The sequence below is a fragment of the Aegilops tauschii genome, chromosome 7 (genome assembly GCF_002575655.3).
Source record: "Aegilops tauschii subsp. strangulata cultivar AL8/78 chromosome 7, Aet v6.0, whole genome shotgun sequence".
NCBI classification, from domain to species: domain Eukaryota; kingdom Viridiplantae; phylum Streptophyta; class Magnoliopsida; order Poales; family Poaceae; genus Aegilops; species Aegilops tauschii.
This window is the reverse complement of record NC_053041.3, coordinates 127,755,682-127,782,176: the sequence shown is the minus strand read 5'-3', so window position 1 is coordinate 127,782,176 and position 26,495 is coordinate 127,755,682. Positions and strand designations below refer to the sequence as shown.

Here is a 26,495-nt window from a genome sequence, read left to right as displayed (position 1 = left end):
CAATCACCACCGAGAAGTCTGAGTTGACACTACTTGACTTTAGCCGATTTTCTTTGCAGGCATGAACCCAAACCTAAGGGACATTGCTTCTAGGGTACCAACCATCGCAGCACGCTCGAAAGCCCATGAGCTAGTCACGATACAAAAGGCCATAGTCATCTTGAATGTTAGTTCAGGCCAATCCTGGTCTAGCATCACAATCAAATGAGGCATCGACTTGAGTTTCACCATATCAAAGTGTGGTCGAATTAATCCATGTTCTCGCCGCTGGAGGTGAATTCATTGACGCTTTCAGATAATTGGGTGCAATTGTCATGATCGCCAAACCACTCAGGTTGTTGTCGTTATATCCATAGTTGTCCAATTGCATGATTTACCGACAAAACCCTCCTGCCACTAAAAGAACTACCACCACTCTGTCAAAACCACACCCATCTTCAATTCTTCGACAAAGCAAACGCGGCTTTTCTAGCTAACATTTGAAACACAAACTTTGGTCGAATTTGACTCCTTGCCTCTGATACGGTCAAATGGGTCTTGCAAAGAACGACAAAGACATACGGTGATTGACCTTTAATCACGTGGGTTAGGAGAAAATGTGAGAAGTTTGGGAAGAGCAGAGTGCCAGAGTCTTCAGCAACATTGGTGCCCCGACAATAGTGATTATCTCGAAGATCAAGGAGGAGGCCAGGCTTTGGGCCTTCGATGAGGCTGCACACTTGAGTTTTGTAATGCCATGAGGGTAATTCTTGACAGTTTTTGTCTAAATCTTCTTTCTTAATTAATGAAAATGACAAGTCTTTTGCCTAGTTTTAGAAGAAAAAATGCAAGTAGACCACTGGCCATGGCCGACAAATATTAGAAACCCTGACCCTTCCCTCAAAAAAGAAGAAAGAAACCCCGACCCCCTTACCCGCAAAAAAAAACCATGACCCTGAACAAACACTATGGTCATCAGGCGAGATCTTTGCCATTGGCTGGCGTCATGGCCCCCGTGCTTTCGCCGCATAAGGGCATGTACAATGGTCGATAAGATAGTCTTATCTTAAATCTTGCGTGTAATTTAGAGATGACAAAAAAACATGTCTATAATGAGTCATCTCTTAGCCTTATCTTCAAAACTAGTTGTTCCTAAAAACGTGATGAGACATATGATGCTAAGAGATGACCTCTTGTCTTCAATAAATAAGATAAAACAAGCCTTTTCTTATGACTTCTCTCTTCCATCTCATCATTTATCCTACGTGACATTCTTAAGATAGAACCATTGTACATGCCTTAAAAGAATTGTACTCCCTCCATTTTTATATACAAGGCCGCAAACTCATATTACAGGTACCAAGGTAAAATTTAATGCATACTTTGCAAGCCAACTTTTCTTTTCATTTAGTGAGATCATTAATACGGATCATGCATGCAAGGAAACTGAGTGGAGAAAGTAGCTAGTGTCATTATAAAGGCATGCATGCAAGTATTAAATGGGTTGCTAGTACGAGAAAATATCATTAATTCTTTTCTCGATTACTGTTGGGGGCCTTCTATAGATGTAAAATGTATATTTTATAGTCGTCTTACATGGCCTAAAAAAACGGGGGCACGGAGCACGCCGCGGAAACCGCGTGCGCATCGCGCACAGGCACAGCCCGTCCCCGGCACAATCATCCGGCAAAGCCGTACGCGTGGTCGTCTCCCCGTGGCCTGCCACAACGACGACGGCGATAACCCAACCGAAATAGCCAGGTTTACTCAGGCCGCTGCGTGGGACGTCATCAGCACGCCACGCTGCCTTTGTTCGTTACTCATTGTTCAGATCCCGGCCGGTCGCATCTGCCTGATTAATTCAGCTCCGGCCATATTTTTCTCCGCAGGACAAAGAACGGTATCACGTGCTCCCTCGGTTCCAAAATAAATGATCCAATTTTATAGTAACTTTATATTAAAATAAGTATAAAATTGAGTCATCTATTTTGAAACGGAGGGAGTACGTACCATAACAAAGTTATTAGCAGGTGAAATATTTCCTAGCAAGGTAGGACATCGTTTCACCCAAAAAAGCTATTTGTACCGGCGCGGCGCTTTTGCTTTTGCATTAGAGATGGGCTCCCGCTACTCTCCTCGCACATGGACATGGTAAACAGCAGCGCTTTTCGAGACGTTAAGCTTCGTTTTCACAAGCCTCGATTTCCCACATTCTATATTCGGTTCGGAACTAACCCATTTTTTACGTCCACATCCAAGTAGTGAAGAGGAGGCACCGTCCACATCCAAGTAGTGAAGAGGAGGCAACGACGCTACGTGATGTGATGAAAAGAACGCGCACCGATCCAGTGACCAAGAACAAGACGGCGCGGTATTTAGGTACGAACTCACTGCGATTCAGAGTGCCTGACTCCACCATACACACTAGTCAATGATCCACTACGCCGCAGCTCCAGACTTGTGAATTTGGTGGAGAAATTAGGCGGATTTTCACTCACTGCTTGCCTATCTCCATGACAAATGGAAATATGGATCATGCTGCCATGCATTGACTAAGCAAAGAAGAGTATACATACATAAGAATTTTTAGATGTACTACTGAAGAATAAATAATGCATGTGCCTCGAGAAGCGGATCTAGTGGAACATAGTTATCAAGCAGTATCATCAGTGTTTCTCATAGTGTACAATATAATCAAGCGCAACAAACCTAGAACATTCTTTTCAGATCGCATGCACCCCAAAACTCTCATGGTCGGCCATCCTCTTCCTAGTGATCAAGGGCCCATGCATGTCGCGTCATGCTTCCCCTCCTAAACGAAAGGTGAGGACCCATGCATGTACGTACTATCACAAAGACTGTTCAAATACGTGCGTGGCAGCGTGTGGGGTTCCTTCTCCAAGCTCCGATCCAGCTTCCAAGTACGTGTCGCTCTTATTTGTCTAGATGCCCAATAATTCACTTTGTCTTATACGGAGTATCTCCCTAGCTACTTGATTCACCGTTGAGATAAATCACTTCAAAATTTAACCCTTCTGCCAACACTTGGCCGATATGGTCGAGCACTCCAAGCAGAAGCCGTCGAGTATTCATGTTACGGCCCCTGCCAGCACCTCTACCCGCGGCCCTCATGAAGGAACAGCCCAGGAGCCCAACAAGCGCAACCGTAAGCCCAGCTCTCGGTTCCCGGCCCACCGGTGGGAAACCTAGCGAGTACTTAAGCAAGAAGGCACGAAAGGAGAAGGCAAGAAGAGAGAAGACGACTCTGGCGGCGGCGGCTATTCCTCCCTCGATCCCCATTTCGTCCTAGCTTGAACCCTAGCTACCTACCAAATTCGTGTAAATCAGAGACTTCCTGTACTAGATCGAACCAAGAGCGTAACAGTTGGTAATCAGAGCCTTTTCCCCACCACATCTCGTCCGATTTGGCGCAAGCTGGCCGGCCGATTTCTGTCGATTATCCAGACCAGGCACGGCAAGGCAACCGCGATGGAGGAACAGACCAAGGCCTTAGCAGACCTGACGGCGGCCATCTCGGCCATGTCAGCGAAGATCGACGCGATCCACCCGGTCGTGCTCGATCTCCAAGGGTGGAAGCCGGCGATCGAGCGGTCGGTCGACGAGCTGCGCGCGGAGGTGGGCGATCTGCGCGGGCTGTTGTTGGACAAGGGCAAGAGCGCGGAGGGTGCGCCAGCAGCTCCCCCGCTACCGCCGCCACCATCCCAACCACCGGTCCGGCTGCTGGATCTGCCGCCCCTGATTCCTCATGCGGCGGAGTCGAGCTTGGCGCAGCCGCCGGAAGGGCCGCAAGCGCATGGTGGCGGCAGCCACGGGCCAATTGGCCACGGCAGGACCTCAGATCACCGGGGGATGTCACCGGGGTACCGATCCCCGCGGGCGCCTCCGGTCACGGGTACGTTCGATTCCCGTCATCCGTTTAGAGAGATTTCATTCATGGGAGAGAGGGGGTTTGGTTTTTCTCGCTATCCCCCACCACCGCGCCTCGAATTTCCTCTGTTCGACGGGGATGGACCCCGCGCGTGGTGTCTGAAGTGCGAGGCTTATTTTCGAGTCTGTACTCTGAGTCCGGATACTTGGGTGAGCTGCGCCTCGATGTATTTCATCGACGGGGCACTATCATGGTTACAATCTACCAATGCTCACCTCGCTTACCAAGAGTTGGAGGAATTTGCTAACGCGGTCTCTGAGGAGTTTGGGCGGGAGGAGTTCCAATCTCTGTTGCGCCAGTTCAACCGGCTGCAGCAGAGCGGAACGGTGACGGAGTATGCAGAAAAATTTACTCAGTTTATGCATAATCTTATGGCTCATCATGCATCTTGGGAACCTACCTATTTCATTACTCATTTCATCGATGGACTGCAGAAGGAAGTTCGTGCAGCTGTGGTAATGCATCGTCCAAAAACACTCGATACTGCTGTCAACCTTGCTTGTCTGCAGGAAGAAGTGATGGAGGCGATGCGGAGGGAGGACAAACGCGAGGATCGCCGGTTCAGAGCCGCCTCTGCCACGAGGTCGGTGCCGCGCACGGCGCTACCTCTACCACCTCCGCCGGTGCAGGCGCCGCCCAAACCGGTAGCACCAACGGAATCGCGCAGCGCGGATCGTCGTGCCATCGAGGCGGCACACACTCCACCTGAGGACAGAGTCGCAGCGCTCCGTGCATATCGCCGAGCGCGCGGCCTCTGTTTCACCTGCAGCGAACGGTGGGGGCGCGATCACCGGTGTGGGCCAACCGTGCAACTCCACGTGGTGGAAGAGCTGATCGACATGATGAACAACGAGATGCACATGCCAGAGGAGCCCATCCCATAACAATCAACACCGAGCGAAGACGGGGCTGACTGCTGTGTCATCTCCCAGGAGGCGATCGAAGGAGCCGAGTCACCTACCATCATGCGCCTTCATGGGTGGGTTCAGGACCACAAAGTGCTGATGCTTGTGGACTCCGGCTCCTCACGCAGCTTCATCTGCGAGAGTCTAGCTGAGCACTTGCAAGGTGTGGAGGCGTGCAAAAGCACTATGGCTGTCAGAGTGGCAAATGGCGGAGTGATGAAGTGCAACAGGGAGTTGCCGGTCTGTCCTTGGCGCACGCAAGGGGTAACCTTCCACACCGACCTTAAGGTCCTCCCCTTGGGCTGCTACGACGTCTTTTTGGGCATCGACTGGCTCGCCCAGCACAGCCCAATGAGTGTGCACTGGAAGGAGAAGACCATGAAGTTTGACCATGGCGGCACACAAGTCCAACTGCACGGAGCTCGAGCGGATACTACACAATGCCAGCAACTATCCGGAGATGATCTAAACCAGCTCCTCCAGCGCTCGGGCGTGGCGCGTGTCGTTCATCTTTGTGCGACGACTGTGGAGGGAGTCAAAGTTACAGAGCTGCCAGTGCCTGCGGACGTCGCCGACCTGCTCCGAGACTACCAACACTTGTTTGAGGAGCCACGCGGGTTACCTCCCCGACGCGCCTTCGACCATGCCATTCCTCTTCTGCCTGGAGCGAAGCCGGTCAATGTCAGGCCATACCGCTACAGTCCGGCCCAGAAGGATGAAGTGGAACGGCAGGTGGCAGACATGCTGGCCCAGGGCATTATTGTGCCCAGTTCGAGTCCCTTCGCGTCGCCAGTCCTGCTGGTTCAGAAGAAGGACTTGACTTGGCGCTTTTGTGTCGACTACCGGCACCTGAACGCGGTGACCGTGAAGAATCGATTCCCCTTGCCAGTCATCGATGAGCTCCTTGATGAGCTTCCGGGCGCCAAGTTCTTCACCAGCCTCGACTTGCGCTCGGGGTACCACCAGATTCGCATGAGACCCGAAGACGAGCACAAAACGGCATTCAAGACCCACAACGGCCACTACGAGTTCCGGGTTCTCTCCTATGGCCTTACGGGTGGCCCGTCAACGTTCCAAGGGGGGATGAATATCATGATGGCACCCTCAGCCGACACGGAGTCCTAGTCTTCATCGACGATATTTTCATCTACAGTGCTACTATGGAGAAGCACATCCGCTTGCTGAGACAAGTTTTCCAAATATTGCATGAACAACAGATGAAGATCAAGTTGAGTAAGTGTTCGTTTGCTCGCCCAAGTCTCACCTACTTGGGCCATGAAATCAGCGGGGGGAGGTGTGCGCACGGACGGCAAAAACATTGCAGCAGTCCAAAACTGGCCGACACCAACCAACGTCAAGGAAGTACGAGGATTTCTCGTCCTCGCAGGGTACTACCGCAAATTTGTCAAGAATTTTGGCATCATCAGCAGACCACTGACAGACTTGTTGAAGAAGAACACGGTATTCTGTTGGACAGAGCTAGAAGAGGCGGCCTTTCAGGAGCTAAAGAAGGCGCTGGTCACAGCCCCCGCCCTGGCCTTACCAGAGTTCAAGGTGCAGTTCGAAATCGAGACGGACGCATCCGACAAAGGCATTGGAGCAGTTTTGCGCCAGGGCAAACACCCAGTGGCATTTCTCAGCAAGTCATTGGGCCCCAAAAATAGAGCACTATCAACTTACGAGAAGGAAGGGCTTGCAATTCTGATGGCTGTGGATCACTGGCGCACATACCTACAGCATGATGAGTTTATCATCCACACGGACCAGCGAAGTCCGGTGCATCTTGAGGACTAGCGGCTGGCCACTCCATGGCAACACAAGATCATGGCAAAGATGTTGGGGCTCCGGTACCGGACTGTGTACAAGCGAGGTGTGGACAATCGAGTGGCTGATGCTCTGTCAAGGCACCCAGGGCCTCCCAAAGGTGATCTTGCTGCAGTGACCGTAGCAGTACCGGTCTGGGTGGAGGCAGTCCAGCAGGGATACAACAAAGATGCCGCAGCTCAGAAACTTCTGGCACGGCTGGCGACCAAACCAGAGGGACATGACGGCTTCACCCTTCAGCAAGGTATCATCAAGCAAAATGGGCGCGTCTGGCTGGGCAACAACATAGTACTACAGAAGCAAGTGCTCACTGCTCTTCACTCTGAAGCCATTGGGGGTCATTCGGGATTCAATGCCACCTACAGGAGGGTCAGGAGGCTCTTTACATGGCCAGGCATGAAGCAACACGTGAAGCTGTATGTGGAGGAGTGTCAGATATGCAAGCAGGCCAAGCCCGAGCGCGTGCGCTATCCCGGTATGCTCGAACCATTACCGGTGCCCAAGCAAGCATGGGAACTAATCACGATGGACTTCGTCGAGGGACTACCGCCATCAACGTGCTACAACAGCATTCTGGTCATGGTGGACAAATTCTCCCGGTATGCTCACTTCATACCGTTGTCCCATCCCTTCACAGCCTTCCAAGTGGCATTGGCCTTTGTCAACAACATCTACAAGCTGCACGGGCTACCAGAGGCAATTGTGTCCGACCGGGATCCCATTTTCACCAGCACCATGTGGAAGGAGATATTCCGGCTGACACATACTGAGTTGAAGATGAGCACAGCGCGCCACCCTCAGACGGACGGGCAGTCCGAGCGCGTGAACCAGTGCCTCGAAACCTACCTCCGCTGTTTTGTGCATGCCTGCCCATCAAAGTGGTCATCTTGGCTAGCGTTTGCAGAATTCTGGTACAATACCTCTCCTCACTCAGCTTTGGGCACGTCCCCTTTTGAAGCACTCTACGGGCATGCACCAAGACACTTTGGTATCATCGACCCCATGGCATGTGCGGCACCAGACCTCGCAGACTGGCTCCAAGACAGGGCGCAAATAGAAGCATTGCTCAGGCAGCACCTTCTCCGCGCATGGCAACAGATGAAGCAGTCCGCGGATAAGCACCGGTCCGAGCACACATTCGATGTCGACGAATGGGTCTTCCTCAAAATGCAGCCCTACATCCAGCGCTCTCTGGTAACGCGCGCTAATCCAAATCTATCCTTTCGCTACTTTGGTCCCTTCCAGGTGATCAAACGGGTCGGACAAGTGATGTACAAGCTTCGACTGCCGGTGACGTGCACCATCCACCCTGTCTTCCACGTCTCCCAACTTTGGCGCGCACTTCCACCAACGGAGCAGGCGGTCCCGGACTTGTCGGAGGACGCAACACCAAGTCCTAGGCCAGAGGAGATCCTCGACACTCGACCTCATGTTCGCGGCAAGACTCAAGTGGAGCAAGTGCTGGTCCGCTGGACGGCGCAGCCAGCATCGCTGGCGACCTGGAAAGACCCACTAGTGCAGAACCGGGCTTTAGCGCCGGTTCGTAAGGGCCTTTAGTGCCGGTTCTGCAACTGGCACTAAAGAGTGTAGACTAAAGGCCCCCCCCCCTTTACTACCGGTTCGGCACGAACCGGCGCTAAAGTGCCACCACGTGGCACGAGCCAGGCCCGGGTGCTGGTAGACCATTAGTACCGGTTGGTAGCACCAACCGGTACTAAATGTTTGGGGGGGTTTGGTTTCAATTTTTATTTTTCCATTAATTTTGTGTTTTCCATTTAATTCTTTTTTGTTTGCTGGTATTTTACGATACTACATATTGTACACGTTATGCATATATATAAATAGATTTTCTCATAGAATCGATCATATATATATAATCGAATGTCTCACAACCACCATTAATTATTCACACATACACATGTATATATATACAATTTCTCCTACATGTTGCCTTGGTGCCTTCGGAGCACGATGACAAGTGGTTCATGGGGGCGGTAGCGGGTAATAGTATTCTCCTTTGGGATCTATGACCTGGTCGAGCAAAAATCCCGCTATTTCCTCTTGAAGTGCTCGTATGCGCTCCTCTGGTAGGAGCTGGTCCCGCACCTCTTTGAACTGTTAAGAAGGAGATCAATATGCATGTGTATTAGTTGTGTGACTAGATATCGACAATCATGTAAGATTTGTGAATAGTGTTCTGGCAAATGTACCCAGTCTTGTCCATCAGATCTGCTCCTTTCGGACGCCAACATGCGAATGTTCTCGCAAACGTAGTATGCACACACTTCAGTCCCCGACGCTTGCTTCAGGGCCTTTACGAGAATAGAATTTAATCAGATAATAATTAATCAAGCATGTTAATTAATTAATGGTATTGAAACAAGAATTAAAGAGATGGTAGCTAGCTAGTACTACTTAATTACTTACCTTGGGTCGATACCAACATAGCTTTTGTTGCCATTTTCCTGGAGTCACCTTGATGTACTTTGCCCAAGCCCTGCCCGCCGGCAAAGAAAATTAATAAAGGGGTTATTAAAAATAGTTCATATCAGGAAATGACGAACTAAATAGGCCGAGATATAGTTAATAATGATTGAAATTACCTGTTGACTATCCCTTTCACGATGCTATAGTCACTATCTTTTTTAAGTAGTGAGTCTAGTACTTCAACTTTTCCTTCGTCAACTTTAATGTCTAACAAGATCCAGTGGAAGCTGCATGCGCATACGTTTGCATGTATAAATTAAGCGGGCATGTGCATAACACCAATCAACTATAACCCTAAACTACTTATTAACATCTAGCTAGTAAGCAAAAACAGAATTTGTAGTACAAGACAGTGTGACTCACTCAAAGTTGTAAGGAAGTAGTATATCTTCATTGCTATTGAGGCGCTTCAAGAACTCTAGCATGCATTTCTCTACATCTTGTCTACACCATTCCAATTTCCATGTGTATTCATTAACGGTATTTGGGTCAATGAACCCAATGCCATAGCGTCCAGCTTTTTTCATTTCATAAATCTTCATCCTGCATAATACCACAGAAAAGAATATATAGTGAGGATATATAATTACAGGTAATTAATGATCAATCAATGAGCACTAGAGCTAGCTTGAGACTTAAATTACAGAAAGAAATCACTTACAGACAATAGCAACTGACGATAGATTTGTCGAGTGCATCTTGATTGAATAACTGAAATAGTTCTGAATACTCAACGGACAGAGCTTTCTTATTGAAGTAATGATCTTCCTCGACTTGCACCATGAGGGACTCTCGATTGGAAATCTTGGTAATTTTCATGTACCAATCATGCAATTCATACATTCTCGTTGGGAGGTTCTTGACCTCCTCGGGCTCGACCAAAGGTTGGCCCCGGACATATTTCCGTTTTATTTCCTCCTCTCTAAGCGGAGACATGGGCTCGATCTCGAGGAGTTGTCCAACAGTGATCTTGAGCATTTCAGCCTGCATTATATGCTCCTCGGTTATTACCACATCGCCCAGCTCGGGAACGTAAACAGTTTGCCCACAATAATATTGGGCGCGCGTACTCTCATGAGTTGTTGGCACAACAAGCGGGGGGGGGGGGGTCGATTGCGCCGCCTGTTCTCCCAGCTGGGGAACGGTTTTCCCGCATTTTTTGACAGCTGCTTGTTGGCTCGAGCTCGAGCTCGCTTCTTTCTGTAGTCGTGCTCGATGTGCCTTCCTGATTTGGCGCTCATAGTCTGAGTCAACAGGCTTGGGAGCTGGTGGTCTAGCTATACGAATGAAGTGGTTAATCTTTTCCTCAGGCACTTTCTCCCTCGGCGGCGTTGCCGGTTTCGGTCGAAAATGAGCGTCCACTTCGGCCCGCACTATTGCATCGTTTTGCTCCTCGGTCATGTCGTAAGGCCTCTGAGGAAGAGGAGTGAGGCTGCTTGGACCATATTTATATCGCTTGTCTCGCCTGTACTTTCTGTACTACCTCGACTCGTACCGCTACGCACCATAACTGCGGCGTGTCTCTTCTGCGATTGCTTAGGCGGCGGAGACAGCTGACGTGGCTTAGTTGGAGCAGGAGGAGTGGCCTGACGCTGTGCCGGACTTGAAGCAGGAGGTGTGGCCTGACACGGTGTCGGACTTGAAGCAGGAGGTGTGGCCTGACGCTATGCCGGACTTGAAGCAGGAGGTGTGGCCTGACACGGTGTCAGACTTGAAACAGGAGGAATGGCCTGACGCTGTGCCGGACTTGAAGCAGGAGTCTGCTCACGCGTTCGTGGACTTGGAGGAGCGGGAGTCTGCTGACATGGTGGCGGACTTCGAGAGGAGTCGGCAGACGCGGTGTCGGTGGACTTCGAAAGATGATGCAATCCTTTCTCCATAGGATGATACGATGTATGGCCTCTCTCAGTGTGTGCTCGTAATCACCTCCAGGAATGTCAAGATCTAGCCCTGAATATGGGTCCACCACCTCATCAACCAAGACACGAGCATAGCCCTCTGGAATCGGGGTGCAATGGAAGGTTGCTTCAGGGGGTAATTGTAAAAGCAACGGCGTCCGCCACCTTCATGGATATGTTCTTCATTTTGAAGTGTAGCTCACAGTTAGTGTTCTCTATGATGTCATCCACAGGGTATGTATCCAGCAGTGCGTCGCCCGGGGCGGAACCAACGCTGCTTCTCGGCATGGATGGGACGGTGCTATCCAATGCTGCATGATCATCCGCTTGCTGCTGCCGCTGCTGAGACCCCCTTTCCTGGCTAAGTGAGTCGATCTGCTGCTGCTGCTGGAATTTGAGTGCCAAGTCCGCGTGCCTTGCTTCTAGGCCTTGAAGGCGTTCCGCGTCCTGCTTCCTCGGCTCCTCCTCCAGCTTCCTCTTCTTCTCCTCCTCCATCTTCTTTCTTGCACGGGTCCTGTAGTCGTCATTCCATTCCGAAAAGCCCTCATACCAGGGAATAACGCCCTTGCCTCATGTTCTTCCCGGGTGTTCAGGATTTCCCAGGGCGCGCGTAAGCTCGTCGTTCTCTCTGTTGGGCGTGAACACCCCCTTTCGAGCATCTTCTATTGCGTCAAGTAACTTTTGTTCTGCTCCTTTTAGACTTGCCTTCTTCGAAACCAGGCTTGTCTTCGGGTCCAACGCCCCCCCCATGCGCATAGAACCAAGTTCTGCACCTGGGGGGCCAGCTCCTAGTAACTGGAGTGACCCCTGCATCCTCCATCTCTTGCTCAGACTTATCCCACTTAGGCATTGCCACCGCGTAGCCACCTGGACCCAGCCTATGGAACTGCGTCTTTTTTGCGGCATTGGCCTTGTTTTTTCTCGACCGTTCCTTAGATAATTCTGATTCCTTGAATTTCACGAAAGCGGGCCAGTGTTCTCTTTGCTTCTCCAGTGTTCCCTTGAATTCTGGAGTCTTCCTTTCTGCAGCGAGGTAGTTGGCCCATACAGTTTTCTTGTGGGTGTTGAATGCAATTGCCATCTTCTTAAGAGCAGCGTCCTTGACTTTCTGCACATCTGCATCAGAGAAATAATCTGCTAGGGTGAAATGTTCCATCAGAGATTCCCAATGCTTTTGTTTTGCTCTGTCGTCGACCCAAGTAACATCTGGGCGTTTAGTTTTTGGCTCTTTCTATTCTTGAATGGAGATCGGGAGTTGGTCCTTCACAAGAACTCCGCACTGACGAACGAACTTGTTCGCAATGTTCTTAGGCATGAGGGGTTCGCCACTAGCTTTGATGGAATCGATGTTGTACTTTACACCCTCCTTCAACTTTTTGCCCGGGCCGCGCTTTGTCCTGCTGTCTGTAGAAGCAGATTTGCTCAATCCGGAGGGCTGAAAGAAGAAAGATCGATTCGTTAATATATCTTCAAATAAAAAAAACATGTGATGATCACTAGATGCCTGCTTATATAAATATACCTCGCCGGTAGTCTTTGTTATTTCAAGATCAACATTGTATTCGTCATCATAATCATTGTCTGCGTCATCATAATCATAATCATAGTTCATGACTTCATCAGCTCGGTCGTCGAGATCGAATATCTTATCATCACCCTCCCCGGTTTTGTTCAGATATTGGGAGCCGTCATTTTCTTCATTCAGATCATCTGGCCTGCTAGGGCTGCGTATGATCTCGAACAGGGCCTCTTCTCCCTCTTTGCCGGTATTGTCCGCCATAACTTTTATTTAACTAATACCGAAGAAATATAAAACAATTTAGTATTCAAATTATAATGCATGGATGCAATCAATAAGGAAAAACTGAATCATATAGTACATAATATGCATCGTCTCGAATAATATATAATCTCGAATACATCGTCTCGAATAATATATAATCTCGAATACATCACTGGCTAGGTAGCTAATAAAGATCGAATACTATAGAAGAATCTAGGCCACTCGCGGTTCCTGGGGCGCGGGCGGTGGACACCCAAAGACAAGGAACCATCACAGGATCATATCTCCGGTCATCTGCCCAAAGAACCTGCCAGGTATTGGAGAACCTGTCGTCCATAACAGCCATGTAGCGATGGACGTGCTCGTCCTCCTCCCTGACACGACGACGCACCACCTCCGGCGGGGCCGGCTCCCTCTGCACCGAATGTGGCCCACGCGAACGCCACCAAAGGAGATCAGGGTCGACGACGGGACCCGAGGCCGGGTTCCTCACCAAGCGGCGCGCCCCTCCAGGTAGCACCTCCCAGTGCCAGCCCGGCGGAGCCCAATCCCGGACATGGGTCAGCCGGACGTTGTCGCGAACGGGTCGACGGTGAGGATGCGGGCCGGGCATCGTCGAGAACAAATACTATATGCCCGCAAAAAGTAACATTTTTTAAATGATTGGATTGTGATAACTAAAATTATAAGAAACTGAAAAAAAACATCGATCATCGTCTAACAATTTGACATTAATCTAATTCATCTAGCTAAAACTAATTCTAAAATTTCTAACATTTCTATATATATAACTAACATTTCTATAACATTTCTAATATTTCTATAACCAAAAAACAGAAAAACTGCTAACATTTCTATAACTAAAATTATAAGAAACTAAAAACTACCATTTCTATAACATTTCTAACATTTCTATAACAATTTGAAATTAATCGAATTCATCTAGATAAAACTAACATTTCTAAAATTTCTAACATTTCTAACATTTCTATATACTATTTGACATTAATCTAATTAATTAATTAATTCATCTAAAACATTTGTATAAAAAACAGAAAAACAGAATCGTGTGTGTGTTTCTGTGTGCCTGTGTGTGTGTGCGTGTGTGTGTGCGCGCGCGTGCGCGTGTGCACCCTACGGCCCCGGCGGCGCGGTGGCTTCAATTGGAGGGAAGAGAGGGGCCGGGGAGAGGGGCTCACAGCGCGGGCGACGGCGACGGCGACGGCGAGGCGGCGGGACGGCGCGGCAGAGGGGACGGCAACGGGGACGGCGACGGACGGCGACGGGGACGGCGACTGGGGCGACGGCGACGGACGGCGACGGGGACGGCGACGGGGGCGGCGACGAGGGGCGGCGAAGGGGGCGGCGACGAGGGGCGGCGGCGACGGGGCAGAGGAGAAGAAGCAGAGGGAGAACGAACTGCCGAATTTTTTTGAAGTGTTTTCTTATATAGAACCCACCTTTAGTACCGGTTGGAGCCACCAACCGGTACTAAAGGTCTGTTTTGGCCAGGCGAAGCGGCGGGAAGCGCACACCTTTAGTACCGGGTGGTGGCACCAACCGGTATTAAAGACCCCCTTTAGTACCGGTTGGAGCCACGACCCGGTACTAAAGGGGTGCGGTGGCGCAGGTGCGGTGCGGGCAAGTTTAGTCCCACCTCGCTAGCCGAAGGGCGCCCGGACCTGCTTATAAGCCCCGCTGCGGCAGCTGTCTCGAGCTCCTCTCTATTGCAGGCCTTGTGGGCCTACCTCTTCTATGCTGCCCTGTGGGCCTATTGGGCCTTTGCGTGCCTGCATCCTGGCCCAACAACAGGTCGGGTTTCTAGTCGTATGCAGGCCGCTGTGGCGCAGTAGGCGGGCTTTTTTATTTTCTTATTTTTTTTTGCTTCATTTATTTTTGTTTTATTTATTTTTGAGTTGTTTTTTGCTGTATTTAGAGTTTCTTTGTGAATATTTTTGCTTTAGGTACAAAAAATTACAAACTTTCTATTAGTGCCGATAGTTTACAAATTTGAATAGTTTACATTTTGAATTATTTGAAATTTGTGTGAATCACTAGTTTGTGAATAACTTAACTTTGAAAATAGATTTTCAGTGATTCTTTTTCTTATGTTTAATATTAGTGTGTTTTATCATTATATTCAATTTGGTAATGCTTAGGTTATTTAAAAAATGAAATGCCTTTGTAACGGATGAGTTTTCGTCTGAAACCCTGATACTTCGAAAGAGATTGTCCATTTTATACACGAAGTGCATCCAGTTTTTGCGGTAACCCTCTCTACTTTTTTGCACATGCTATGTGGGTGAAATTATGATACCATGCCAACTTTCAACCTTTTCTGAGTTCATTTGAAATGCTTTTCAATTTCAGGGTCATTTAGCTGAAAAAATCAGTAAATGCATGAAAGAATTTGTTTGCACATAAAATTTCTTCGCGTTTCAAATGCCAAAACACTTAACTACCCTAACTATTACAGAGATTCCCTCCTAGGTGTGAAACACAGAAGAAGTGATGATAGTGAAGCCGATCACATCCCAGATCTTTGGGTGTGAAACTTTTTCTTCGCGTATGTCCCTTTGCGTCGTAGCCATGGAAAATCTTCATCATTTAACTGGATGCTCGGGTCAATATTCACCGTGAATGGAGAAATTTCATCAAACTTTTCATAATCTTCTGACATGTCTGTCTTGTCATCCACTCCCACGATGTTTCTCTTCCCAGAAAGAACTATGTGGCGCTTTGGCTCATCGTATGATGCATTCGCTTCCTTATCTTTTCTTTTTCTCGGCTTGGTAGACATATCCTTCACATAGAAAACCTGTGCCACATCATTAGCTAGGACAAATGGTTCGTCTGCATACGCAAGATTGTTGAGATCCACTGTTGTCATTCCATACTGCGGGTCTTCCGTTACCCCATATCGTGTCATATTGACCCATTTGCACCGAAACAAAGGGACCTTCAAACCACGTCCATAGTCAAGTTCCCATATCTCCTCTATGTAACCATAATATGTTTCCTTTCCCGTCTTGGTTGTTGCATCAAAGCCGACACCACTATTTTGGTTGGTTCTCTTCTTATCTTGGGCGATCGTGTAAAATGTATTACCATTTATCTCGTACCCTTTGAAAGTCATTATATTCGAAGATGGTAACTGGGACAGCGAGTACAAGTCATCTTCAATAGAGGCGTCATGCATGGTACGTGTCTGCAACCAGCCGGCGAAACTCCTGGTTTGTTCACGTGTAATCCAGTCATCAGACCGCTCCGGGTGTTTGGAGCGTAGAAAATTCTTGTGTTCGTCCATATACGGAGCCACCAAAGCGGAATTCTGTATAACTGTGTAGTGTGCTTCAGTGAGAGAATGTCCGTCATACATATTTTTTGATTCCCTCCTAGCGTGCCTTTTCCATCCAGTCTGCCCTTATGCCGCGATTCAGGAACACCAATCGCCTTAAGGTCAGGAATTAAGTCAATACAAAACTCAATGACCTCCTCATTTTCATGGCCCTTGGAGATGCTTCCTTCTGGCCTAGCACGGTTATGAACATATTTCTTTAAGACTCCCATGAACCTCTCAAAGGGGAACATATTGTGTAGAAATACAGGACCCAAAACGTTAATCTCTTTGCATAGGTGAACTAGGACGTGCGTCATGATGTTGAAGAAGGATGGTGGGAACACCAACTCAAAACTGACAAGACATTGCACCAAATAATTCTCTAACCTTGGTATGATTTCTGGATCGATTACCTTATGAGAGATTGCATTGAGGAATGCACATAGCTTCACAATGGCTAATCGAACGTTATCCGGTAGAAGCCCCCTCAATGCAACCGGAAGCAGTTGCGTCATAATCACGTGGTAGTCATGAGACTTTAGATTCTGGAACTTTTTCTCTGCCATGTTTATTATTCCCTTTATATTCGACGAGAAGCCAGACGGTACCTTAATACAAAGCAGGCATTCAAAGAAGATTTCCTTCTCTTCTTTGGTAAGAGCATAGCTGGCATGACCCTGATGTATGCCGTCTTTTCCATGCATACGTTGCTGGTCCTCCCGTGCCTCAGGTGTATCTTTTGTCTTTCCATACACGCCCAAGAAGCCAAGCAGGGTCACGCAAAGATTCTTCGTCACGTGCATCACGTCGATTGCAGAGCAGACCTCTAGATCTTTCCAATAGGGCAGGTCCCAAAATATAGATTTCTTCTTCCACATGGGTGTGCGTCCGTCAGCATCATTCGGAACAGGTTGTCCGCCAAGACCCTTTCCAAAGACTACCTTCAAATCCTTGACCATATCATGTACATCAGCACCAGTACGGTGGCGAGGCTTCGTCCGGTGATCCGCCTCACCTTTGAAATGCTTGCCTTTCTTTCTTACGGGATGCCTGCTCAGAAGAAATCGACGATGTCCCAGGTACACATTCTTCCTACAATTGTCCAAATATATACTGTCGGTATCATCCAAACAGTGCGTGCATGCGCGGTATCCCTTGTTTGTCTGTCCTGAAAGGTTACTGAGAGCAGGCCAATCATTGATTGTCACGAACAGCAAGGCCTTTAAGTCAAATTCTTCCCCCATGTGCTCATCCCATGCAAGTACACCTGTTCCATTCCACAGTTGTAAGAGTTCTTCAACTAATGGCCTTAGGTACACATCAATGTCGTTGCCGGGTTGCTTAGGGCCTTGGATGAGCACTGGCATCATAATGAACTTCCGCTTCATGCACAACCAAGGAGGAAGGTTATACAAACATAGAGTCACGGGCCAGGTGCTATGGTTGCTGCTCTGCTCCCCAAAAGGATTAATGCCATCTATGCTTAGACCAAACCATACGTTCCTTGCGTCATCTGCAAACTCCTTCCCGTACTTTCTCTCAATTTTTGTCCACTGCGACCCGTCAGCGGGTACTCTCAACTTTCCGTCTTTCTTACGGTCTTCTCTGTGCCATCGCATCGCCTTGGCATGCTCTTTGTTTTGGAACAAACGTTTCAACCGTGGTATTATAGGAGCATACCACATCACCTTGGCAGGAATCTTCTTTCTGGGGCGCTCGTCCTCGACATCACCATGGTCATCGCGCCTGATCTTATAGCGCAATGCACCGCATACCGGGCAAGCGTTCAAATCCTCGTACTCACCGCCGTAGAGGATGCAGTCATTAGGGCATGCATGTATCTACTGCACCTCTAACCCTAGAGGGCAGACAGCCTTCTTTGCTTCGTACGTACTCTCGGGCAATTCGTTGTCCTTTGGAATCATATTCTTTATCATTACCAGCAACTTTCCAAATCCCTTGTCAGATACACCATTCTCTGCCTTCCATTGCAGCAATTCCAGTGTGGTGCCCAACTTTTTCTTGTCAGCTTCGCAATTCGGGTACAACAATTTCTTGTGATCCTCTAACATGTGCTGCAACTTCTTCTTCTCCAAATCACTTGCGCAGTTTCTCTTTACATCAGCAATGGCCCAACCTAAATCATCAGCGGGCTCATCTGATGCCTCTTTTTCAGCTTCTTCCCGCATTGCCAGCTCAGCTTCTTCCCTCATTGTTGAATCATCGTATTCAGGGAACCCATGGCCAGGATAGCTGTCGTTGTCCTCTTCTTCTTCATTGTCTTCCATCATAACCCCTCTTTCTCCGTGCTTGGTCCAAACATTATAGTGGGGCATGAAACCGGACTTAAACAGGTGGACGTGAATGGTTCTTGACGTAGAGTAATTGTGATCATTCTTACAGACTAAACATGGACAAGGCATAAAACCATCCGCCCGCTTGTTTGCCTCAGCCGCAAGCAGAAAAGTTTGCACGCCATTAATGAACTCAGGAGAGCATCGGTCATCGTACATCCATTGTTGGCTCATCTTCATTACACAACACCGAATAAACCAAATTAATACAAGTTCATACATAAAGTTCATACAAGACTTAAATGCAACAAACAAATAACTCTCTAACTAAAGAATTTAAATGCAACAACAAATGCGATCAAGATCGCAACTAAGGTAACAATTGATCCAACAGCATAATGATACCAAGCCTCACTATCAATGGCATATTTTCTAACCTTTCTAATCTTCAAGCGCATTTTCTCCATCTTGATCTTGTGATCATCGACGACATCGGCAACATGCAACTCCAATTCCATCTTCTCCCCCTCAATTCTTTTCATTTTTTTTTCAAATACTCGTTTTCTCTTTCAACTAAATTTAACCTCTCGACAATAGGGTCGGTTGGAATTTCCGGTTCACAAACCTCCTAGACAAAAATATCTATGTCAACTTGATGGGCATTATTTGTCATAAACACGAAATGCAACAACTAGTTTTAAAAGAGAATATACCACATCCGAATCATAACAAGGACGAGGGCCGACGGGGACGGATATCAAACCATGGCACTATGTATAACAAACAACGTACGGGTAAGATAATTATACGAGTAACTATATATCCAAATCACACAAACATCAATTTGGTAATGTAAAACATTCATGAACAAGAGGCTCACCACAAGGTGGTGCCGGCGACGGAACGGTGCGGGCGATCGACTGTGGTTACGACGGAGATTTAGAAGGCACTAAGTAACATCAATTTGGTAATGTAAAACATTCATGAACAAGAGGCTCACCACAAGGTGGTGCCGGCGACGGAACGGTGCGGGCGATCGACTGTGGTTACGACAGAGATTTAGAAGGCACTAAGTAAACCACACCTACATATGCAAACTAAGTGTTAGTTTTGACCACAAATTGCATATAAATCAAATACTAGCACATATATTTTCTACCAAATTACTAAACTCATAAATTAATCACTATACAAAGTATTGCAAGAGCTAATCTAGCAATGAGAGATGAAAGGACAAAGTTGCTAACCTTTGTGATCATTTGAATGGATGGGGGCCTTCAAATCTTGACAAATTTTGGGCAAAATGTGTGATGAGCTCGAGAGGAAGAGGGGAAGAACAGAGAGGAGAGGGGAAAGGAGAAGAACAGAGCGAGCTCGGGTGGACGAAGGGTTTATGTAGGACGACCTTTAGCACCGGTTCGTGCCATGAACCGGTACTAAAGGTGCTGGAGGGGCCCCGGACTGACAACATCCTGCCACCACTCACTTTAGTACCGGTCCGTGGCACGAACCGGTGCTAAAGGTCGGCCACGAATCGGTACTAATGAAAGCGGCTGGCTAGCCGTTGGAACCGGCACTAATGCACACATTAGTGCCGGCTCAAAAGCAAACCGGCACTAATGTGCTTGACATTTGACCCTTTTTCTACTAGTGTACCGCGAGCTGCGCCAGCACTACCCGAAAGCACCAGCTTGGGGACAAGCTGTTTCTGAAGAAGGGGAGAGTGTTACGCCCCTGCCAGCACCTCTACCCGCGGCCCTCATGAAGGAACAGCCCAGGAACCCAACAAGCGCAACCGCAAGCCCAGCTCTCGGTTCCCGGCCCACCAGTGGGAAACCTAGCGAGTACGTAAGCGAGAAGGCACGGAAGGAGAAGGCAAGAAGAGAGAAGACGACTCTGGCGGCGGCGGCTATTCCTCCCCCGATCCCCATTTCCTCCAGCTTGAACCCTAGCTACCTATCAAATTCGTGTAAATCAGAGACTTCCTGTACTAGATCGAACCAAGAGCGTAACAATACAGCTCTCATGAAACAAGATAGATGGAGTGCGAGTGAAGCAAGGGTGCTTTTAATCGTGGGTGGCTTTGCAGGTGCGGTTGTATTGTAAAGGGTGCTAAATTAAAGCAGATGAACGCCATGCATGCACGCTGTGAGAGACGAGACGAAAAGGAAAGCAGGCAGCCGGCCGGCCTATGTACGTACGTGGCCTACGGGCTCATGTAGTCATGTGATCATGCTCCATGGAGCCGCTTTGCATCAAGCTGGGGATGGATGGATGGATCGATCGCCGATGGCTTTATAAAGTGCTCCTTCGCCTCCATGTTCTCCGACAAAGACAATCGAATGATAATCTAAGATAAAAAGAACGAAACTACTATACAGACGACAGTCCCTGCACGACAAGGGAACGACAGCCAAATCCAACCGTCTGCTTCACTTCAGTGTTGTGCATGGACGAGCTGATCTACATTGTCGTTCACATATCGTCCACCGCCCATCGTGTGTATAGCAGCGCTGTAAAAAGAAAAGGACCGCGAACTATCATGATCCTAGGTACTCTGTGATTTAGTACTGTAAATAGTATTGTACAATGAGCAAAGTTCTTCTCTACAATCTACACTCGGACCTTTCTCAAAGGAGTCTACAACTTTTAAGGCACGGGAACTGGGCCCTGTGGACGGCACCATGGCTGGACTTCACCCGTCCCTCGTTCACCGCCGATAGACGTATATGCCGGCCAGGCGGGTTCCGTGATGGCAAACAAAGAGCATTGAGAGAGGCCCGTCTATAGTTTTCTAGGTATTCATCAGCCATGGATCACGTTGTGTCCATTAAGGTGTCACGATAAACCGTGTCACACTAAGATAGATAGTTATCAAGACCCAGAGGTTCATAAAATGTTGTCATCGATACTTTATTCGTGTCGGCTATGTCATCCACCAGATGGATTGTGATATTGTCCATCTTACCTTTCATCTGCCCCTCATTTCCCAAGTAGATTGCATCGGCATTAATATAGGGGAACGTCGAAGGTGAGACGGAAAGAGCAAATTCAGTCCCTATAAACATCGCGCGTCCACCGAGCCCACGGACGGAGCAAGTTCCGTGTGCAATTTACCTGTCCACTGCCCTGCATTGCCATTCCGCGATCGATCTCCGATGTGGTCACTTCTTTGGATGTCGTTCCTTTTTATACTCCAACGACGTCACCCACTCTCTGCCAGAGAAACGCTTGCTTGGCTTGCGCGTGCGCTTGCTGATGCGTCGAGTTGCTTCTGTCTGGACCTTGGGTTGAGTGTGGGCTTCCAACGCACGGTTAGGAAAGGTGCTACAGACCATGTCCATTAAGGTGTCATGAAAACTAGCGACGCACCAATATAGATAAATATCAATACACAGGCGTTCATAAAGTGGCATGCCATCGATGCTTCCTCCAAGTTGACGAGGCTCAGCGTCAGCGGTTTTATCCACAAGATGAATTAGGCTATTGTCCCTCATACCGATCAACCGCCTATCAAACCCCAAGTAGATTGCATCGGCGTCGATGGACGGGAACACCGATGGTGAGATGGAAAGAGCAAGTTCAGTGCCCATAAACACCGCGCGTCCACCGAGCCCACGGATGCGCACCGTCTTCCTTGAATCCAAGTCCACTCGGTACACGGTGCATTTTCTGGTGTATTTTCTATTTGACGATATCGCCGATGCATTGCCGGTCCACAAGTACCAGTTCCCCGCCATTGTCCACCAGATGGATAGTCTCCTCCATAATCGGGGAAAGCAGCCTGTTCAGGTTGGCGGCGATGACCAGTCGCGGTGGCTGATCCGCACTAGTCTCCACCACCATAACAGCCGAGGTGGTGGCGCAGTAGAAGCGGCCGGCGAAAGACATGGCTGGCAAGAGCCAAGTGCCACGGTCAACCACTGTCCAGTGCGGATCGCCTGGCTTGATGACTGCAAGCGTACTTATCGATCTAAAATAGACCGCGATGGTGCAGTCGTCGGCTAGGCCAGCGCCTGACACCTGCAACGAATCCAGACGATCCCTCTTGGTCATGAGAGTGGTGGCCGGCGGGAGGTTGGCCGTCTGACGGGTGAACGGGTTCAGCAGGCGAACCACCCAGGTGGCCCTGTCGAGGAGGACGAGGAGGCCCTCCGTGGTGGGGCCGAACACGTCGTGGCCGTCGAGCTCCGGCAGGTGCACGTATCTTGAGCAGCCGGTGGAGACGTTCAAGCATCGGCGGCGCGGCGAGTCTCCTGTTTCCCTGAGCATGATCCAGTGGCGCGGGTGAAAGCGGCGATCCAGGATGCCGTGTGCGCGCGTGTCCGTGCAGCAGAGCCGCCATGGACGGCAGACTGCGCGGAAGCAGACGTAGTCGGCGACGTCGCCGGCGAGCAGGCGCTCCGCGATCAGCCCCGCGGGCCCGTCCCCGAGATCGGTCCAGTCCCTCGTAAAAGCCGAGGAAGAATCTGCTTGGATTCCGGCGGAGCCACTGCGTGCTCGCTTCGCCCCCCAAATGAGGATCTGTGGTGAGGAGTTCGGATCATCGTGGCTCGCTGGAAGCTTTCGCCTCCTGGTACGGGTCTGGATCATGGAGCAGTGATCGTCCGTGTCCTGGAGGGACCGAGAGGGTGCAGGGACGGCTCTTGTCGAGATCCGGCGAGAGGAGCAGGAGAGGGTCGGACAGTCCAGAGCCGGAGGTTTCTTCGCCATCCGGTAGGAGATCGGCTTGGTTTGCGTCGAGGACGACAGTAGCTTCGGCATCTTGTCCGGCGGCGACGGTAGGGCACGGTCAGGGTTTATCTTCCGTGCACGAACCGAGCGACCCCCTCGTATCGCCTCAGCACGAGTACGGCCCGGCCACAAAGTACAAACCATATCGGTTCCAAACTCCAACACCCTTTAGCTAAAAAAACCAAAAAACTCACCAGACAGGATATATGTTTTTTTTTACACAAAGACAGTATATATGTGTGTCTGGTAAATTGGTGATGGGCCGCTGCCAGCCTTTAATTTTCGCGGACTGTTTCAGAACGTATCAACAAGACGTTTTCGTTTTAGATAACTCAAGGATCTTTTTTTCTTTTCGCGAAAAAAAACCTCAGGATCAAACAAGAGACTACCCGGCAAAAAAAAAAACAAGAGACGTTATTGTAAACTGATGAGTAACCCAATAATAGCCTAGGGCCACGAACACAAATGTTTCTGGACTGATTTAAACACTTCCCCGGCCAAGTTTGTGAGCGCGTCCTTGATGTAACAAAGTTTGCACCATATTTTACGTTCAAATAAAATGATGCTTCAAATTCCTCGAGTCACAGTTCCAAAAATCTGAACCTTGCATTCTCAAAAAATAAAAAAAATATCTGAACCTTGCACTCACTGATTTGGCGGTGAGGAAAGCTTGCAGGTGGTGCTTCATAGTTTGTACTAGCATTGGTTGATTACATTGATCCCTAAAACGGACACACTATTTGTTCGCGGATTGGTCCAGACCAGTTCATGGACATTGATGCGGGAGTCGGCCATCCAACTATATCCCTAAATATTCATCTATGCATATGCATGTCGCGGTTGAGGAGATAGAGGGGACGTAAGACGTCGTGACTTTTGGTTGGGTAGACGGATGCCCGGACTCCCAAAGAGCTAGTTTGCCAGAATTTGGATGTCGGACCAGTCCACGGACGTTTAAGGGATAATATTGGATGTGAAAAGGTATCCGGACTCCCATAAAGAACATACATGGGTGATTTAGAGGTCTGTATTAGAGATACCCTTGGTTGCTCTTCTTTAGTCTTTTCACGCACCATCTTGTCAACTTAACATTTCATATGAATGGTAGGTATCACGAGAGAGGTATTGACGATGTATCAAGGGAGAGATAGCAAGTAGAAGCAAAGTGGCAGTGACATATGATTTGCGCAAAGTTAATATTACACAATTATGTAACCCCAAAATCTTCATAAATATTATGAAAATATGAAGACATACGCAAGAAGATGATCAAAAGTTGTGCATGCATTGTCCGAAATACTCTTATCTATACCTAATAATAAAAAAAAGAAGATGACCAGATGTTTTGAAAAATATATATGAAGACATATACAAAGAAGATTTGTTGATTGTTCTTCCGTCACCATTTTATATCAGTTAATTTTGTGTTAACCATAAAAATTAACGGCTAAGATTTAAAAGAAGTCCAGATCAAAAGAAATAAAGTAATAGTTGCGACACACACTATCAATCGGCGTCCCTGATTGTTGTGCATTGTGAATTTCAAACGAGTCACTCTTATACGAGTGTACGTGCATTTCCGGACCGGTGAACAATCGATCCAGCAGCTAGCTTGGGCTAGCTAACTTTGTACGTGAGGGCACCACGAAGTCAATTGTTTAGAAAGCCAGCTGGGTCAATAGCTCATGTGCAACATATTTCATTTGAATTGAAAGGGGTGCGACGTTGTTCGAGCGAATGGATCTGGTGTGATACATTTGAGCCCGTAAATAGCCTAGGCACAACATGACCCTTAAACTCAACTGATGCCCTCGTTAGCTGTTAGAGGTTGGACCCACCAGTTGTCCACGTAAGAGCGGGACCCACCTCTCCGCAGCTAGAAGAGACAAGCATACGTGCCCGTCCGCCCGACGCCGCCCGTTGCTTCACTTAACCCAATATTTCTCTTCTCCGGCGACCTAGCGCAGATATCTAGCTCCTCGCCACGCACTCAAAATGACGACAGTATGGCCCAGTGCCACTCACAAGGTGCCCTGAGTGTCCACGCCCAGAGTTTCTTAAACGGTGGGTCAGTAAGACGGATGAGAATGGCAATCTTGGGCGCGAATTTGTGAAATGCTTGAGCAAAACAATGTCAGGAGGGATGACAATGTTAGATCTCAGTTCTTAGCCCGTTCTTTCGCTATCGTTTGCTCTGATTTCTCCAGATTTATTTTTTTCTCGGCGAATTTGGAATTTAGGGTTCATGTTGTTGTTTTCAGATCCTGAAGAAATGTACACATTTCGAGTGGATGGATGATTATATTGAGAGGATTCAGTTTGAGGGCTACATTGATTAGAGCGGAGCCGCAACCTGTGAGCTCAATTTGGGTGGGGTGCCGCCGATTGCTGTGAAGAATTTGGGGAGCTCGGACGGGCGAGGGGCGAGCAGAGTACACTCACCACATGCGCAGCCGCGGCCGTGGACGAAAGCTCTGCCGCCGCCGCCGTTGACGAGAATGAAGAAGAGAGCAGCAACCAGAAGCAGGGGAAAAGCACATGTTCAGTCAGGCTGGGAATCGATGCACTGCCAAGGGGGACCTATCACCAGACCCACTGATTAGTTTGACCCCCTGTTTTTACCTTAATCACAGTCCCGTTGACGGCCGGACCCGTGTTTTAACCACCTGGTCGTATTGAGGCTACTATTGCCATGTAAGACGGCGCACGAGAGTTATTTCTAATAACTACGTCGCACTCCTTCTAATACACATGAAATGTGTCGCACAAGAGCTGCAAGCCCGAAAGGCAGCTTGGTATGTTCACGTGTATCTCGGCCAAAAGCATTGGCCAATAAATCAGGTCGTACAACGCCAGAAAGTACTTGCCTTACAGGCCTGCGCCAACATCAACCCGCATTTGAATCGTTTTGTAGGTCAACCAGAGTATGAATCGTTTCGTGGATGCTGTGACCTGGCCCCGAAGGTGCGCACTGTTTGCAGGTTCTCAAAACCATGCCGACGGATCTTGGCGCCATTTATGGATACAGACGAAGGGACCGATCTGTCCGCCCGGTCCACGAGCTTCAGATCTAGCCTGCACTCTGCGGCGTCGTTTAATCATTCAACACACGATCTCTCCGACGACGCTGGCAGGAGCAATGACAACCTGGCCTTTGTTGGCGCCGCCTCCTCACAGCGCCTTCTTCTTCTTCTTGGCTGTCTCTCACAGCTCAACCTTCTCTTTTGTGGTTTCTCTCAAACACACATCATGAAAGAAACTCTCAGGAAACACACACACCCACGCATGGACCAAGGAAGAAG

The 26,495-nt window shown here is 48.7% G+C and overlaps 1 protein-coding gene across 1 annotated transcript; it reads left to right on the top strand.

Moving 5' to 3' along the window:
* Positions 1-6,108: 6,108 nt before the first annotated feature.
* LOC141026921 (uncharacterized mitochondrial protein AtMg00860-like) lies at positions 6,109-6,627 on the top strand. Its single transcript, XM_073503804.1, has one exon. The coding sequence runs from the start codon at positions 6,109-6,111 to the stop codon at positions 6,625-6,627; it is 519 nt and encodes a 172-aa protein (XP_073359905.1).
* The last annotated feature ends 19,868 nt before the right edge of the window (positions 6,628-26,495 follow it).